Below are 18,160 nucleotides of genomic sequence, written 5' to 3' on the forward strand. Positions count from 1 at the left end.
TTCCATTTAAGAAAATTATCCATACTGATCTTTCGGACATAAGTCTTGATTAGTCGTGAATTATAACCAGTGCAGTTTACAGAAAGTTTAGAGTTAACAGTTTACAGACAAACTAAAAAAATATATTCAAATCAATACAAAATAATGGAAAATGCGAAATTAGCAAAATTTTGTACATTTGTAAAATTAAAATAAAAAAAAGTTGAAAATTACAAAACTTTTGGTTAAATGAATTTGTCTGGCTATTATTTTATTGTTTTTGGTTTTTACTGGCTTTTAAATTCGTCCGCAAAACATCAATATTGAGAGATTGGACAATTTCATCTTCTATTTAAATTTGGGGCAACGATTGTTGTGCGCAATCCCAATGTGCGAAATAATCCGTTTACTGCAGGGAACACATGTAAAAAGCCAACTCTCTTTTATATAAATCGTTGTGCATATTTTTGAGGGTTCGATGATTACTAGTCAAATGTGAACCGGTCACAGGACAACCGGTCGCTCTAGATCGGTCACACGTGATCACCCGTCACACTAAAACATGGTCACACCTTAAAACTGGTCATACCCTGAAATCGATCAACCAGTTTTCTCGTGACCGATTGGTGACTGGTTCACATATGACTAGTAGTCCATTTACCATTTTTCAGCAATGGCAGCACTGTGCGAGCTGTCAATTGTCACTTTTCTAGCGACATATATACATATATTTATAGGCTGCCCGCGTTTGGCGTAGGCGGGGTTGGGGTGACGGGTTGAATCTGGTCACCACTACCCCACACCTCACTTTCTGCACTCCATTTCTTCCCGTTTTGCCTCGCAATGGTCTGTTAAACTATATTAGTTCACTTTTCATTTATCCTTCTCTGCCCCGCCTCGGTTCTAGTTAGGTTATGGTTACTACTTAAATATATTTAGCTGTCGCTGTATTTATAGCACCCACGCCCGGATTACCCTAATTTACTGATGTCCTTATTTTCTATCTCATTCTCACGTGGCAGTTTTCCCTAACCATTGCATTTTCTTCGACAAACCCCAATGATATTTAATTAAGGTTGTCTTTTTACAATCTGAACGCATTAATGATATTATTATGTATGTAAGTTTGGATTCGTAGAATCTGTGACGATAATTTAATTAATAAAATGTTTACTATTAGATTAGCCATGTTTAAGCGGTTTATATTACAAATACCGAGCGAAGCCGAGTAAAACTACTAGTTAACTACATATGTATATATTGACTTGATGTCCTTATTTTCTATCTCATTCTCACGTGGCAGTTTTCCCTAACCATTGCATTTTCTTCGACAAACCCCAATGATATTTAATTAAGGTTGTCTTTTTACAATCTGAACGCATTAATGATATTATTATGTATGTAAGTTTGGATTCGTAGAATCTGTGACGATAATTTAATTAATAAAATGTTTACTATTAGATTAGCCATGTTTAAGCGGTTTATATTACAAATACCGAGCGAAGCCGAGTAAAACTACTAGTTAACTACATATGTATATATTGACTTGATCTTCTAATTTATACATATAATATTTGTAATATAAACAGCTTAAACATGGCAAAACAATCCAATAGTAAACATTCGTTCGTTACTTTATTTTATTAAATTTATTATAATATTCAACAATGTGGATATTGTCATTATAGAAACTTTGATTTTTTTTCGATGTTTCCAACAAACCTTACATACAAATTCTCTTTCAAAATTATATATTAGATTAAAATTTCTATTTTTATTATATTTCAGCATATGTATGAAAAGTTTCATATTCTGTTATACATACATAAGTTTTTTTTTATAATTTGTAAAACATTTTTCTCATCATAATTGAAAATTAAAAAAAATTCAAACTTCCTTTTTATATAAAATAAATAAATACCGTATTTTAAATGTGTATTCAGAAATATGTTAATTATTATATGGAAACAAATGATTTTTCCCTTGATCTCAGTATTGTATAAAAAGTTTAAGATGTGTTTGTAGATACAACACGTAAGTGTCAATTGTTCAACCTAAAAAAACTTTTTCAATTATGATCACTCTAACAAATTGTGCACGTTCCTCGAACAAACTGAAAGTGGCTTATATTTATCACCGTAGAAACTTTATTTTTATTAGTGAGAATTTAAATTTTGATTTGTTTTTATTTTCAGGCACTCCTTGGAGCCCAATTGGTGATCACCTTGGTGATGGTGTCTGTCATTCAAAAAATTGGATCTCATTATTCGTTTGCCAGATGGCTTCTGTGTTCTACCGGTCTCTTTAGATATTTGTATCCTACAGATGATGAATTGCGGACTCTAGCTGGTGTTCCGAAAGAAAAAGGAAAATCAAAAAAATCTCATAAGGGATCTGAAACAAACGGAAAAGTCGAAACTTTTCATGTCTCCCGTAGTCTTGATATTCAATTAGATACTGCAAAAGTTTCACCTTTAGATGTCATTCATCTTAGATACTATGCTGAATATCAATGGCTTGTTGATTTTGCCTTGTATTCAGCTGTTGTATATTCGCTTACGGAGGTTAGTGTCGATGTTGAATTCATATTTTTTTATTTTGTTATTTTTATTATAATTTAAAATGTTTTCAGGTTTACATCAATTTCTTTCCACTGAAGGATGAACTCAATCTTAGTATGATGTGGTGTTTATTGGTGCTGGGATTCTCATTGTATCCTTTATTTTTTAATCGAAATTGTATACATATATGTTAAACTACCACTATGCTAAATTAAAAACATTTTAATATATATATTTCTTTAACAAAACTACAGTAAAATTTTAGTTACACTCACACTGCAATATTTTTCATGTGAAGAATCTATCGGAGAGCGCTCAACGTGTATAGTGTCAGGTTGTGCTTATTTACTTTTGGCTATGATGATTATGATAGTTGATGAACAAACACTTGAAGTTGGACTAGAAAAAGCTTATACAAGTTTTAATGAAAGTGCCTCGATATTTTTAAATAATCAAGGCTTGTCATCCAAGTAATATAAGTTTAATTAATTAAATATCTTAAGAACGAACCATATCAAAAACAATCTTCACATTTATCTGTTTATATTTTTCTTACAGTGGACCCGCTTCTAAGCTTGTGATTAAATTCTTTATGGCTGTTTGGTGCGGCATCATGGGATCTCTGTTTACATTTCCTGGACTTAGGATTGCTCGAATGCATTGGGATTCACTAAAGTAACATTTTACCCAATTCTTTACTATTTTTTTTTTATTCTTGCGAAAAATCAGTTTTTCTTTGTTTTTAGCTACTGCAAGGAAAATAAAATGCTTCAACTTTTGTTGAATATCAGTTTTATCTTACCATTTATACTTGTAACACTGTGGATCAAACCAATTACTAGAGATCATCTGACCACTAAAATGTTTGCAGGAATGCAACAACCGCTGTAAGATAAATTTAATACCAAATAAATAATTAATATTTCATTTTAAAATCCATTAATTATTTGAAAATGTATTTATTTTCAGAATGACTGAAAGTGGTTTTGACAGTCTTCGTTTCATATTAGTGGCATGTACTGTTATTCTTCGCATAGCTTTGATGCCATTGTATCTTCAGGCGTATCTAAATATGGCATATAATAGAGTTGAAGAGCAAAAAAAGGAAGCTGGCCGAATTACGAATTTAGATTTACAAAAAAAAGTAATGTCGCGTTATATACATACGAGCCGTTATATTTGAAAGTGGCGGAAGTCCAATTTTCAGTTCCAAGACATTATTTCCGTTTGACTTAATTCACAAATTGTAATCATTTCTTTTAATTCGATATGTTCAGAATCTCGGAAAATCAGGATAAACGTATTACAGGCCACCAGTATTTTTAAATATTGTTAAACGCAAAACATTATATTTAATGTTTTGCACGGTATTTCTCGAAATTAAGAAAATATGACTTTTGCCACTTTCAAATACGTATTCAACTTTTGTGCGATATAATGAAATTAAACGTAACTATCATACATATTTTCTCATTGTTGCAGATTGCTGCTGTGTTTTACTACTTATGTGTTGTTACTCTACAATATGTTGCTCCACTTATCATGTGTCTATACTTTTCGTTAATGTACAAAACACTGGGAGGGTACACATGGAAAGGTTTATTCTTCGAATCCCCTGGTGCTGATGAATGTGGTCTAGATGCCCTCGGTGATACAACTATAAGTACATCAGACGAAACTAATGACGATCAAACGGTAATGCAGTCAGTGCAGCATTTTCATTTAGCAATGGAAAATCTTAAATCGGTTTGATATCAATTTGTTTACTATTTATTATATTCTTGCAAAACTAATTTTTATTATATTTATATGAATTTCAGGTATTTACTACCGATGTGTTTCGAGGCTTGCTAGGCTTTGCTACGTGGTGGAGTTGTTTTATATGGTTTGCTACTAGCTCAATGGGAATGGTTTACCAGTCGTATTTCCATAAATCATAACATTCATCTTTAGAATAGTCCAATTATAATTTTAGAATAAGATCATCTTTGTGAAAATTTGTATGTTGAAACATATTTTTAGATAGAATGTAAATTGTTGCAATACAATACACATGTGTATGTAGCGCTAAAGTATGCAATTACATATTTTTTGTTACTTTATATATTTTTATTTGTACATTATTTTTACGCAATGATCTAAAGTTATTGTTATTTATTTGATTTGTGTAATAAACTATTTGTTATAAATTTGGTTTCATTGTATTGTTGAATGTGATTAACCCTTTTAATACATTGCAAATCTTCATCAGGTTGACTGGACATATCTATCTTTACGCATTTTTATTTTAAATTAATACAATTTCTTTAATTTTTGCATGCATTGAAATATCCAAAATGTTGGCTCTTCAACACCAATTAAAAGCCCTAACAATAGCTATTTTGTGATGAATTCGTATTTACTGCTGTCGCATAAGCTGATGATCTTGGATCACTTAAGTTGTTATTAGTCATGTCATGAAGCATTTAAAATTTTACAAATGTCTAGTTTTTGTTTTGTTTTTATAAATCAAACTAAATAAAAGTGTTTAAAAAAAACCATAATACACATATGGATTCTTAACCATATAAAAGATAATAAGAAAAATAGCGTTGACTAGAGTTTTAGAAACTAGTTTTTATCTCACTAAAAGAAAATAATAACATTCTAGATATTTCTCGGGTCTTTTTGATATGCTTTATATTATAGTAAGATAAATTTAGTGTTATCTACTCGTTTATATAAGATACTAGTGGTTTTACCCGGCTTCGCTCGGGATGTGTAATATAAACTGCTTAAACATGGCTTATCTAATAATAAACATTCATTTGTTTTTTTTTATTAAATTTATTTGAATCGAAAAAAAATAATATTCCACGATATCGTTATTGTCGTCATATAAACAATTTGTTCGAAACGTCACGGATTCTACGAACCAAAACTTACATACATACATACAGTCTCTTTCGAAATTATATATTAGATTATATAAAATAATATATTATAATTACTGTATACAGACTGAAATAAATGTTTCAATGTGAATAATGTATTGGTGTTTAATTATTTTCATCAGAATTTTTTTTGTTAATATTTTATGCCAACTTACATTGTAGGTTATGAAAATGGATAAAGCATGGCAAAATATACATTGAAATACATAATACGAATTGCTAGTGAGATAAATTGGCGAAACATGTATGAAATCATATGAAATTTAAAATAAAATCCATATACACACCTATATATTAAATTAATAATGCAAGTATAAGAGAGAAATATCTTAAAGCACACATTTCCTTTTTTCTGTCATCGGTGACTAAATGACAAAATAAATTTAAAAACTTCTCTCTTTTCAATGATAACAATATGCTCTTTTATTCGTTTTTTAATTCCATCATTTTTCAATGTTATTCTTCATAGATATATAATACATATATTATACATCTATGGTTATTCTTCTATAAAGTGACCATTTTACATGTTTTTAGGTTATATGACAAAACCAGGACATTTTTTTCAAAAGAATGTTTCTAAATATTTACTTGAATTATTAAAAACATTAATAAACATTATATAGAAAATTATGAAAGCATATTTATGAAAATAAAAAATATAGAAGAGGCTTGTAAAAAAATGATTTTAATATTTATAAACAGGTTCATCCTAAGGATGCTGCCAGGACAGATATCCAAAAAACCAGTACTATACTGGTAAAACCAGTACGAATGGTCATCTTATTCTACTAGAATTATTTGGAAGTCGCTGGATATAATCATTAAATACATACGCATATGCAATACGCATGTGCATGCAAATGTATCATTCATTGTGACATCGCCCATCCGCAGTTACTCATACGCCCATACACGATCATAGTTTTGGTATAAATGTATTATTTATTTTAATTTCAGACTACTATTATTTTCAATGCAAATTGCGATTGTGTCTGCCATTCTCGAGTTCCTCAGTTTAATTCAGAGAAAAACTAATTTGCACCAAATTCGTTCCGGGAAAATGAGGACTACGGACAAAGAATGATTGAAAATACGTTCGGAAAACATTTTTAGGATAAGTAGGTATTATATATTTACATATGAATGTGTAACTAGTTTACTATTTGGCTCAATAATTTGGAAATTATACCACGTGAAATCTTCTTTCCATATTTTACGAGCGTATACAGGATTAGCTTAATAGCATTAATAAATAAACATTTAATTAAAAAGTCAAACAATTCTTATCCTAAATCATAAACTAGAAAAGATATCATTGAACAGCCAACTCATTGATTTATTTATGTCTTAAGGGCCCACAGACGAACAACTTGGTTGGTCAAGCACGTCTATGGACCATATATAGATTGATAATACATCTCGTTTTAAGTGGGAAACTCACGTTTTATTTAGTATAGACCGTTCCGTCTCATTACTAAATATAATATGTCAGGATTTTCTTGTTTTAGAAAAAAAAACCACTAAATGTTGTATCCATTATGATTTGTGAAAATTATCATAAGCTGCAACGTTGGTTGACTGTGATTTGATGAAAAATCTTGAAATTTCTAATTACACAACCAAGTAACGTGAATTATTTTCTTTATCAAAATTATTGGTTGAATATATTTTTTAAATTGTTGCTTTGATTTCGTTCACTTAAGCAAAAATATCAGTTAGTGTAAAAAATTCTAAAATATCTCGCTGCGCGGATTTTATAGTTCTATTAATTATAGAAAATTATTATATTTAGGTTTAATTATAAAAATGTTATGATTTTAGCTGTTTTAGGAATATTTTTACTCATTTGATTGTATGAATGTTATTATTTTTATATAAAAAAACGCTTCCTCTATTTTTGTCAGTTTTACGATTTACGAAAGGTCAGTATTTGTATTAAATGGCTAGTATCTATCGTTCAGTATACAAGTGGTTAGTATTTATAATAAATGATCCGTATTATATTTTGGCTGGTATCACCACTAGGTTGATACGATCTTGATGGACAATTCCATCCAACATCCATTGCTATTTGTTCTGGTGAATGTATGTCAGATTCTTATATGTACTGTCCATTTGTTATTTATACTGAAATTAAATAATATAATACTGACCATTTTGTTAATAAAATACTGACCGAAACATGATTATGTTTTTACCGAAATTGATTAAAATACTGGTCATTTAATTTGTTGCCTATTTTTTTTTATTTAACATAGTAACGACTTGTAGCAATTCTGTAATGTCACTATATAATTTTGAAAGATACTCTGTATGTATGTTTGTTTGGTTCGTAGAATCCGTGACGTTCAATTTAATAAAAAAAACAAATGAATATTCAAATAAATTTAATCAAATGTTTACTATTAGATTATCCATGTTTATATTACGAATACCGAGCGAAGCCGGGTAAAACTACTAGTAGTAAATACAAAAAAAATAAAAAACATGGTAAAAATCATATACTGAAAAACATGGTAAAAATGATGATAGAATTTTTTTTACTGAAATGGGGGCCTCAAGTTTTAAATGCGCTTGGGGTCCCCCATTTACTTGATTCGCAACTGCATAGTGACATTACAGAATTGCTACAAGTCGTTACTATGGCAAATAAAAAAAAATAGGCAACAAATTAAATGACCAGTATTTTAATCAATTTCGCTAAGTACATAATCATGTTTCGGTCAGTATTTTATTAACAAAATGGTCAGTATTATATTATTAAATGTCAGTATAAATAACAAATGGACAGTACATATTAGAAGATATGTACTTGAAAAACTAACAGTTTTTGTAATAAAATAGGTATTTATTTCATTTATTATTAATGTACGAACGTATTGTTGACAATGATAATAATTTGTAAGTTATAAATTTTGGTAGCAAAGGCCCGTGCTTATTTTCAATGTATGATAAACCGTCACTTTGGCAAAATTATAAACAAAATTGTCCTGTATTTTCAACTCGCATGATCCCGAAAAATATATCTAATTATGTCTCAATGGCCAGAACGTAATAAATATTTTCTTTACACATATTATTCTTAACGCTGTAATCACAACGATAGTGCGGTGCGTGTATGGGCGCCCTTCGTAATGACGAGAACGTTCTTTGACCGCGTGCGCGCGCACGGAATGTTCTGGAACCCGTGACGTCACTATGTCTATAAAAGCCACGGAGCAGTTGGCGACGCTTCAGTCCACGGCCAGATATCGAAGAGAAAGGCCCGCCTAGAGTTGTCAGCGTCTCTACTAGCAAACTCACACCTGCCTTGCAAAAGTAATTACCCTTTCAATACGTACACTTATTTTATTTATATTTATTCACCACCACACCATACCGCATCGCTCATTCCAAACCGGAAGTCGAACAAATTGAACTCGGAACTCCATCCGCGTCCACACCCCATACCATACCGCACACGTGGTTGGCTCTTTTCACAATTCGCATATCGTTCTATTGTATTATATTTCATCATACATTTCCACTACACAGTATCGAAGCGTTATATTTTATATGGCAATCGGGGTTTGTGCGCACGTGCATTTCGCCTAATCATTCAAGCGCGGGAAAGGACGCTTTGTTGGCGGCCATCTTGTCGCTTCCAGAAGTTTCGAACACGTGTTCTCGTGTCGATCGCTCTCGTCTCCTACACTTTGTAGTAGTCATCGCAATCGCAATCGTATTCGTAATCGTAACGTGCTCTTCATCATCGACGATTCAATCGCCGTTCGTGCGGCCCCCCGCCATACACGCCGGCCACTTATCGATTTGCCGGCGGCCATTTTGCTTTGGTGACCTTTTGGCGCGGCTCGTGACGTCACGTTGCCTTTGTCGATGTAATATTACCCGCGTGGTTCTAGTCGTTTCTACCCGCCGCCCTGCCGCCCCGCCGCCCCGCCTGGTAACCGAAGAACGCCGGTCGTTGTTCTATTTCAAGGTGACCTCACCGACTACCGACATCGATAATGCTTATCGCGACCGCTGATAAAAGCTATCTGTAATGGTTTCCTGTTTTGAGTCGAATCTCTACAGCATAGGTTGTTTTCACACTAGAAGGCCACGCTCGAAAACGCCATGTCGAAACCACGTGGGTTTTTAAAAAGTTTTTGATCCAACTGATCAACGCCATCGGCGGGAATCGATACCTTGGGTGGTTTAAATATTCATACAGATACTGGTCACAGATAGCATATCTAGATGGTTACACGACAATTGGTGCAAGTCCAAAAGGTTCAACGACAAAATGTACCACCCGCGGACAATATGTCCACGAAAATAATGTTAAAGCGACAAAATTGCGGTTGAGAACACCTGTAATTTGTACTAATTTAACAACATTCGCGATCTATACGATAAAAAGTACCATATACATCGATATATATAATACAATAAAAAGTTACTTTTTCCATTAAAATACGAAAATTTAGGATTTTTGAACATTTTGTCGCTTGAACATTATTTCCGTGGACATTTTGTCGTTGAACCTTTTGGACTTGCATCAATTGTCGTGTAACCATATTTCTTCACATGTGAGAATCACCGCTATCGATCGCTATTAAGGTCTGTTCATACCATTGATGTATAATACACTAGATGGGCCCTGACTTTGGTGATTTTGGTCGGAGATCTTGTCTTCACTAACTGAGGGGTGCGGGGGGTTTAACTAGCGGGGAAGTTGGGAAAAAAAGGTTTTCCCTACGACGCAGCGGCACCTACCCACTGAGAGAAACTGCAGGTACATTCTGCGGTTTAAACCGTATCCTGCAGGTACATTCTATATGGACGCGTAAATGCGCATGCGCGAATGGAGTATGAATACGTCCATATAGAATGTACCAAAGAATACTATCCGCACTTGCATGACACCTGCTGGATAGGTATGAACAGACCTTTGAACGTGTCGGTATGAGGATAATATCACTGAAAACGCTATGGGAATGAGGCTTGCGAAGGGACACAGTGGTGTAGATGCAGCGTATTAATACGCCTAGCTTTTTTTTTTTTCATGTACAAAACTCTACATGCCTTTCTGTTTTTACCTCACAATGGCGCTTTAATTAAAATAAATGGAATGTGTGTTCAGTTAACTTGACCCAGATTGAAAATGGTGCCACATCGCTAAGGCGTTCAGTAGCAGTTGATATTTATTTGTTTCTTCTCTCTTTTCTAGATGGCCAAAGCACCAGCGATCGGTATTGATTTGGGCACCACATATTCCTGCGTTGGAGTCTTCCAACATGGAAAGGTCGAAATTATCGCCAACGACCAAGGCAACAGAACCACGCCATCATATGTGGCGTTTACAGATACTGAGCGTCTCATCGGGGATGCCGCCAAGAACCAAGTTGCCATGAACCCTAACAACACCATCTTTGGTAAGTAACATGCATAACAATTGTGTTCATTTAATCTTACATTTATCATGATGACAACAAACATAGACTAGAGTTTCTGATTTTCCATGATCACAATAGCAAATCTGAGGTTGATTTCATGATAATTATAATTCTTTTTGTTGAGGCTGCGGTATCTGATTTTTATTTTTTATTTTTACAGATGCTAAGCGACTCATTGGTCGCAAGTTCGAAGACGCAACTGTCCAGGCTGATATGAAGCACTGGCCTTTTGAAGTCATCGATGATGCAACAAAACCTAAAATTAAGGTTAACTATAAGGGCGAAGATAAGACATTCTTCCCAGAAGAAGTTAGCTCAATGGTCCTCACCAAAATGAAGGAGACTGCCGAAGCGTACCTCGGAAAAACTGTACAAAATGCGGTCATCACCGTCCCAGCTTATTTCAACGATTCTCAGAGACAAGCTACCAAAGATGCGGGAACTATTTCCGGACTGAATGTTCTGCGAATCATCAACGAACCGACTGCCGCCGCCATCGCGTATGGCTTAGATAAGAAAGCTTCAGGAGAACGTAATGTACTCATCTTTGATCTTGGAGGTGGTACCTTTGATGTATCTATTCTGACGATTGAGGATGGTATTTTTGAAGTCAAGTCGACGGCTGGTGATACTCATCTTGGAGGTGAAGACTTCGACAATCGAATGGTAAATCATTTTGTTCAAGAATTCAAGAGGAAATACAAGAAGGATCTAACTTCAAACAAGAGGGCTCTTAGGCGTCTTAGAACTTCTTGCGAAAGGGCGAAGAGAACACTTTCGTCTAGCACTCAAGCTAGTATCGAGATTGATTCTCTCTTTGAGGGTATTGATTTCTACACTTCAATCACCCGTGCGCGTTTTGAAGAGTTAAATGCTGACCTCTTCAGATCGACCATGGAACCCGTTGAGAAGTCTTTGCGCGATGCAAAGATGGACAAGGCTCAAGTACATGACATTGTTTTGGTTGGTGGTTCCACTAGAATCCCTAAAGTACAAAAACTGTTGCAAGACTTCTTCAATGGTAAGGAGTTGAACAAATCCATTAATCCCGATGAAGCTGTTGCATATGGCGCTGCTGTGCAGGCTGCTATTCTTCACGGTGATAAGTCTGAAGAGGTTCAGGATCTTTTGCTCTTGGATGTCACCCCCCTATCGTTGGGTATTGAGACTGCTGGAGGTATGATGACAACTCTCATTAAAAGAAATACCACTATTCCCACCAAACAAACTCAAACATTCACCACCTACTCCGACAACCAACCCGGTGTATTGATTCAGGTATTTGAAGGCGAGCGTGCCATGACTAAGGACAACAATTTACTCGGCAAGTTTGAACTCACTGGCATTCCTCCAGCACCCCGTGGTGTACCTCAAATTGAGGTTACTTTTGATATTGACGCCAACGGTATCTTGAATGTATCTGCTCTTGAAAAGACCACAAACAAGGAAAATAAGATCACCATTACAAATGACAAAGGCAGATTGTCAAAGGAAGACATCGAACGGATGGTTAATGAAGCTGAGAAATACCGAAGTGAGGATGAAAAACAAAAGAGCACGATTACTTCCAAGAATAATCTAGAATCTTACTGCTTCAACATGAAATCTACAATGGAAGATGATAAGGTCAAAGGCAAGATCACAGAAGCCGAAAAGAATACCATCATGGAGAAATGCAATGAAACCATTAAATGGTTGGACTCGAACCAACTCGCTGAGAAGGAAGAATATGATCACAAGAAGAAGGAATTAGAGTCTGTATGTGAACCAATCATCACTAAGATGTTCCAGGGTGCTGGTGGTATGCCTGGAGGTCCTGGGGGACCAGGAGGACGTATGCCACCTGGCTTTGAAGATATGCATGGTGCTGGAGCTCCTCCCAGTGGTGGTGGTAGCGCTGGACCCACAATCGAAGAAGTCGATTAAACAACAATTAAATACGAAATTCATTCCCAGCTCAGTATTATTTCTGAAAATTCCATGATTTTTTTTACAGCGCAAGTTCCTTAAAGGTCTAACTTTTTTTTTCGCCAAATAGTTAGCTTTCAACTTCAATAAACAACAATATTAAAAAAAAAAGTTTTTCTTTTATCAAATCCCTTTATTACTTTCCTCTTTTTCATATAAGGTTAAAATGTATTTCTCATTGACGTGGTTGTCATGGATGTTGTAAGTAGGATTGGACGATCCGTCCAAGGAGTCTTCCTGGGTTCTTCCACAGGGCTGTGGACTTTAATCAATATTTACCGACTCCGTCAAATCAATATTTTGTTAAGATGCACTAATCTTGCCAATGTATTGAATTATAGCGATTTTCAATACAAAGAATTAAAAAAATCACTGAAAATTGGCATCAACCTAAATTATTGAATTAGTAATGTAAAAAAGATATAAATAATAAAAAGTAAGTATGTATGCATTCATAGTATGTTTCCATGAATATCATACATATGTAAAGATCGATTTAATAAAGTATCTTAATTTAATGTAACAGGAAACATCGGTTTTGGCCAGAACATTGCGATTTTATTTATAACTTAATTTATATTCATGATTTTATAAAGAAATTGAATTTCAATTTTCAAATCGATCACTTAAATAAAAAAATTAGAGACTTGTTAACGCGTTCTGTAGTACTATTAAAAAAAATAAAAGGTTTGTTTACGATTACGTTTGAAATGCTCAGACTCCACACATCCCTGGTAAAAACTAAAATTTGAAGGTAAAACGTGTCTGCTCAGTACAATAAAATATGTACATATACATATATACACATCTCAGTGCAAGCTGAATAAGTAGTGTATGATTTTTATAAGCTTCTTATCAGCTTGCTTTCGATTATTTAGGTTTTAAATATTTAAAGTAATTATAAATTCATAGATTTGATTCGAAAGTTGAGGTTTGTATATACATAGTTATAAATTCATAGATTTTGAATAGAAAAAATTGTGTTAAAATGGTTTATAACACTGGTACATACAGATAAATGTTATAAGTTATAACTAGTCACCGGAGCCTGAGGGGGCCGTGTATTGTTCAAAGGTTGTAAATGCATTGTTAAAGGTTTGCTGAACAATGAATAGCACTGTGACTATCCTACCTCTAGTTATAACATTTCTCTGGGTACACACTATTACGGATTGCATAGGATCTTATTAGTAGACTGCCGATAGTCACAATGCTTTTTCCAGGAATCGGGGCGGTTTAGCTCTACAAAGCTTGAGTCCAAAAAAATTTATAATTTATTCATATATAAACAGATATACATTTGTATGTATTATTCGCAAGATTAATCTGCTAATTCGTAAGATTAGTCTGCAAACATATACGTAATTAATTCTAATGGTTCATATACATACACATACGAATAAACAATTTTTTATTTAATAACAACATTGAAATAAAAGACAAGTGATATATATAATTTATTTATTTAACAAAGCATTTTAACATGTTGGTTTGTTTATAATTTACATATCTAAGTCTCATATTCACAGGCGAATAAGGGCTGGGTGAAATATTTGGGGTAGAGGTTTCTATTCAAAATATAATAATATCACTTTCTAATATATACAAAGACATTAATAATACATAAACATATCAATGCTTCAAGTTTGCAACAACTACAATTAATCATGATTTGATAACATTTTGAGTATTTTTTGAACCAAAATTTAAAACATTTTGGTATAAAATACAATCTGTTTTACTGTATACAATGAAACCAAAATATAAATAAACAAAAGTGGCAAAGGACTTGTAACGCGGTAATATTACATACATTGAACGAGCGTAAACGTCTTTCTTACATCGAATATATGTTGGAAAAGAATTTAAAACTGTTCCAAGTTTTAAATCAGGTACACCAATTTGATAGATATCCTTAAATTAAATTAAACACATTAAAAGATATGTATTGAATAAATGATAGATGAATCTATTTTCGTATGTATGTATTTGTACATGAAGATTCTGTAACATCAATGTAAACACTAAGCACGCCCGAAAATTTTTAATACACAAAACACTTAATTGTATACAGTATAAAAATTTTAATATATTATACCTCGCAGTTCTTTATAATAATAATTTGATGTAGGCCGCAGTTTAGCTTCATCATTGTTACAACTAGTCAGTTCACTGCAATGTTAGTGCAGCTAGGAATTCTTTCGCAGACATAAGATGGGATCGGAATGAGTGTTATGCAAATTGATATCTAAGATGTTGACAGCATTGAAACATAGTATTTTTTTAGATGATGCGATTTAGTAGGAATTAACAAATAAATTTTCAATGGCAATGTTTTCTTTTAAATTAACTGAAATTTATGGTTTTCCTTCATGCATTATAAAAAATATATATGGTATTTATGTACACAGTTTCGAATTGAAAATTACAAATGGAATGGAGTGAGTTCATGAAATATTTTAGGATTTTTGATTAATATTTGAAAGCTGCATAAAAATGATTTTGAAAATGTAATATATATGTACATACATACATATATATGTACATATAAATATGGGTATTTAAAATCCAGAGATGTATCTAAAGATTCGCATTTATATATGGAATTTGTAATGGCTACAACAAAAATTACTGTTTTTCAATTACCTTTTCCCTTCTCCTTGTTTTTTATTATTTTTTTATGTAACTTAAAGAAAAAATTCTTTATATTTGTTAAATGTGATGTAAAGGGGATAAAGAAACTTAATAAACTCGAAACTACATACATATAAATGAATTTCGCTTTAACTAATCCTGCCTCTTAAGTGTGAATACACATGCTTTTCAAAATTTTCGAATGTTGCCATTAAATTAATCAGTATAATGTATTGTGATTTATTTTTATGCACATTTCGAATTAAAATAATTTATCATTAAAGGTTGAAATAATGTAGTGTTTCCGTATTTATTTATTTTTAACAATAATGATAATTAGTTTGAAGATTGAATTTTAAGTGCTATATAGTTTTTAATTTGCACTTAACTCATCTGAAGAAAAGTACTAATTATACTACTGTTATCTACATAGGTATTCTGATTGATTTAATTAGTACATATAGAGAGCATTTTGAACTTGAGCTTTAATCTATATAAAAATAAAGAATTCTGAAAAATACAAGAAATCGTTATAGTAATAATTACTATTTTTTATCAAGTCAGAATGATAAATGTCAAATATATGAAAAATCCATTCCATTTTATATACTTTTCATTCAATGAGTTTTCATTTGTCGGTAAATTATAGTCATACTTATAAAAATATACTTACAAAGAAACAAAAATAATAATAATTTAATTGAAATACACACCAATTTTATAAAATTATGAAAAAAAAATTAAAAACACTAAATTTTAAACTTAATATTCATACTGTTAACAATTTTATAAAATTCAAGGTAAGGCGATATAGTGATGATTTCTGTAGTTGTCAGTAAGAAGTTCCCGATGATGAACATGGACCTATGATACCATCTAGGCTTGAAGATCCAAAATTTGTTAAGCCGGGAGATTGTGACAGAGACAGCTGCAATGTGAAAAGAAAAGAAATCAGTAATTCTTATTGACAACTTTGTTATTTTATTCATTTTTTTTTAAATTATCTATGTACATATGTATGTACTACCTCTCCGCCCTCGTTCACAGCTGGTAACAGGCCATCTGTAGAATTTGGTGTTCTAGGACTTGGTGTAGGAGCATTCTTTGATTCTCCAGTCATGTTAGCATGTAATTGGGCTAATCTCATTTGCATTTGTTGTCTTTTTTCTTTTTGTTCCCTTTCTTTTTCAAATCTCCTCATGCTATAGCTTCTTACTGATGATGAAGTACTTTGAATCGAAGCTAAACTTGATCGTCTTGAACCTGGTTTTGAAATGTAAGTTTAGTTTGATTACAGTCGTTAACAACTTGTTCACTTTTTATTAATCATAATGTATGTATATTTTATACATGTTCTAGGTATATTATAACAAAAAACTGCTAACTACTTCAAAGTGTGGGTTGTCTACTAATGTACAAAATAAAAATAACTAATCCCAAAATTAATAATTAATCAAATAAGGTGAAATGTGTTCACAAATAAAACTTACGAACAAATGTATTATGTATATGTATATTGTGTAATAAAATAATGTAACAAAAATATAGTATTGGGTAAATTCTTAGTACATTGTACGTTTATACATAATTATACATATGCATGACAAATAAAAATAATCAATGGTAAAGAGCTAAAATTAAGATATTATTTTTAATCTGCATTTATGTATTATGAATGCAACCACAACATTTTTTATTCATGTGTTTATAGATTTTCTTTAAATTTATGTTTTAGCATAAATATATTTTTAAATTTATAATAGATAAATATGTACATACATCTGTATAATGTTAAGGTGACCATTTAATTCAAATTCAAAACCAGATATTGTTTCCAAAAAATATTTCTATATATTTCAATTATAAAAAAGAAGCATTGGATAATCATGGACGCACAATTATAAAAAAATATATTCATTTTCTCGAATGCGGTTATAAAATTCTAAACAATACTGGATAAAATTACAAATTGTGATTACCAAACATTTTAGAGTTTCAACATTTCGTTGCTTTTTATCACTGATCGTTCGATAGTTTCATTTTTTCCCTAATTTGTCAATATTTTTGTAGGATAAACAAGACCGGATGGTCACCTTAATATACATATATATAAATTCAAAATTCTTGTGTTCAACACATTGCATATTTTATGTATGTAGTAAGAGATTTAAAAAGAAAAATTAGAACATAAGATTCAGTTTTATTCTTACATAAATAAAAAATTTGATTTAAATTAAAATAAAAAAATGTTATATTTTTAAAACATAAAATGAAAAAAAATGTTTGTGCTGGATAAAAAAAAAAGGTTATTTGTTATGTGCAGTGGCAGATTTACATATCTATGCATAGCTTTAAATAGCTCATTGGAAATAATTTAACGTATGTCAAAATGTTCACGTTTATCAGTAGATCCCACCATTAGGGGGTAGCTTAATATTGATTAAACAAAGGGGGGGGGGGGGGACTTATATATTATACTTTTTAAAAACATAGATAATACTTGGTATACATATTTTAAGATAATTATATTATAAGGCGTTTTATAATATATTGTATAAAGAAATTATCAAATTAAGACCATTTTTTTATATGCTTACTTAATATTACTATCGATTAATTCAATTCCAGACTTTTGTTTGTACTA

General features: G+C 32.0%; 3 protein-coding genes across 5 annotated transcripts in view; 2 read left to right on the plus strand and 1 right to left on the minus strand.

Annotated features, from left to right (window-relative positions):
• Positions 1 to 484: 484 nt before the first annotated feature.
• Positions 485 to 4,734, plus strand: emei (transmembrane protein 161-like emei). 2 transcript variants are annotated; one of them, XM_077441699.1, is made up of 9 exons: positions 485 to 825; positions 2,175 to 2,543; positions 2,612 to 2,691; positions 2,795 to 3,010; positions 3,099 to 3,215; positions 3,287 to 3,427; positions 3,510 to 3,684; positions 4,023 to 4,235; positions 4,361 to 4,733. In XM_077441699.1, the coding sequence occupies exons 1-9, from the start codon at positions 823 to 825 to the stop codon at positions 4,478 to 4,480; spliced, it is 1,434 nt and encodes a 477-aa protein (XP_077297825.1). In that variant the 5' UTR covers positions 485 to 822; the 3' UTR covers positions 4,481 to 4,733. The 2 variants fall into 2 exon arrangements, with proteins under 2 accessions (XP_077297825.1, XP_077297818.1); XM_077441692.1 differs by having other exon boundaries at positions 586 to 825; positions 4,023 to 4,286; positions 4,361 to 4,734.
• A 3,820-nt stretch (positions 4,735 to 8,554) lies between these two features.
• Positions 8,555 to 13,555, plus strand: LOC143909113 (heat shock 70 kDa protein cognate 4). The gene is made up of 3 exons (XM_077427018.1): positions 8,555 to 8,794; positions 10,689 to 10,893; positions 11,075 to 13,555. Exons 2-3 carry the CDS (start codon positions 10,689 to 10,691, stop codon positions 12,838 to 12,840), a joined length of 1,971 nt encoding a protein of 656 aa, XP_077283144.1. The 5' UTR covers positions 8,555 to 8,794; the 3' UTR covers positions 12,841 to 13,555.
• Positions 13,556 to 14,863: 1,308 nt separating this feature from the next.
• Positions 14,864 to 18,160, minus strand: part of LOC143909124 (uncharacterized) — a 40,587-nt gene continuing 37,290 nt past the window's right edge. Inside the window, exons 6-7 of one of the 2 annotated variants that reach the window (XM_077427036.1) lie at positions 16,544 to 16,779; positions 14,864 to 16,444 (exon numbers count right to left, since the gene is read on the minus strand). In XM_077427036.1, coding sequence (XP_077283162.1) covers positions 16,349 to 16,444; positions 16,544 to 16,779 — 332 coding nt within the window. In that variant the 3' untranslated portion in view covers positions 14,864 to 16,348. The remainder of the gene's footprint in view (positions 16,445 to 16,543; positions 16,780 to 18,160) is intronic. The other variant, XM_077427028.1, reaches the window with a different exon arrangement.

Source organism: Arctopsyche grandis, chromosome 1 (assembly GCF_051622035.1).
Source record: "Arctopsyche grandis isolate Sample6627 chromosome 1, ASM5162203v2, whole genome shotgun sequence".
Classification (NCBI taxonomy): domain Eukaryota; kingdom Metazoa; phylum Arthropoda; class Insecta; order Trichoptera; family Hydropsychidae; genus Arctopsyche; species Arctopsyche grandis.

Coding starts and splice junctions, on each gene's coding strand:
- emei (XM_077441692.1), top strand. Junction 2,544..2,611: donor TTGTATATTCGCTTACGGAG/GTTAGTGTCGAT, acceptor AAATGTTTTCAG/GTTTACATCAATTTCTTTCC. Junction 3,685..4,022: donor ATTTAGATTTACAAAAAAAA/GTAATGTCGCGT, acceptor TCATTGTTGCAG/ATTGCTGCTGTGTTTTACTA.
- LOC143909113 (XM_077427018.1), top strand. CDS start 10,689: ATGGCCAAAGCACCAGCGATCGGTATTGATTTGGGCACCACATATTCC. Junction 10,894..11,074: donor CCCTAACAACACCATCTTTG/GTAAGTAACATG, acceptor TTATTTTTACAG/ATGCTAAGCGACTCATTGGT.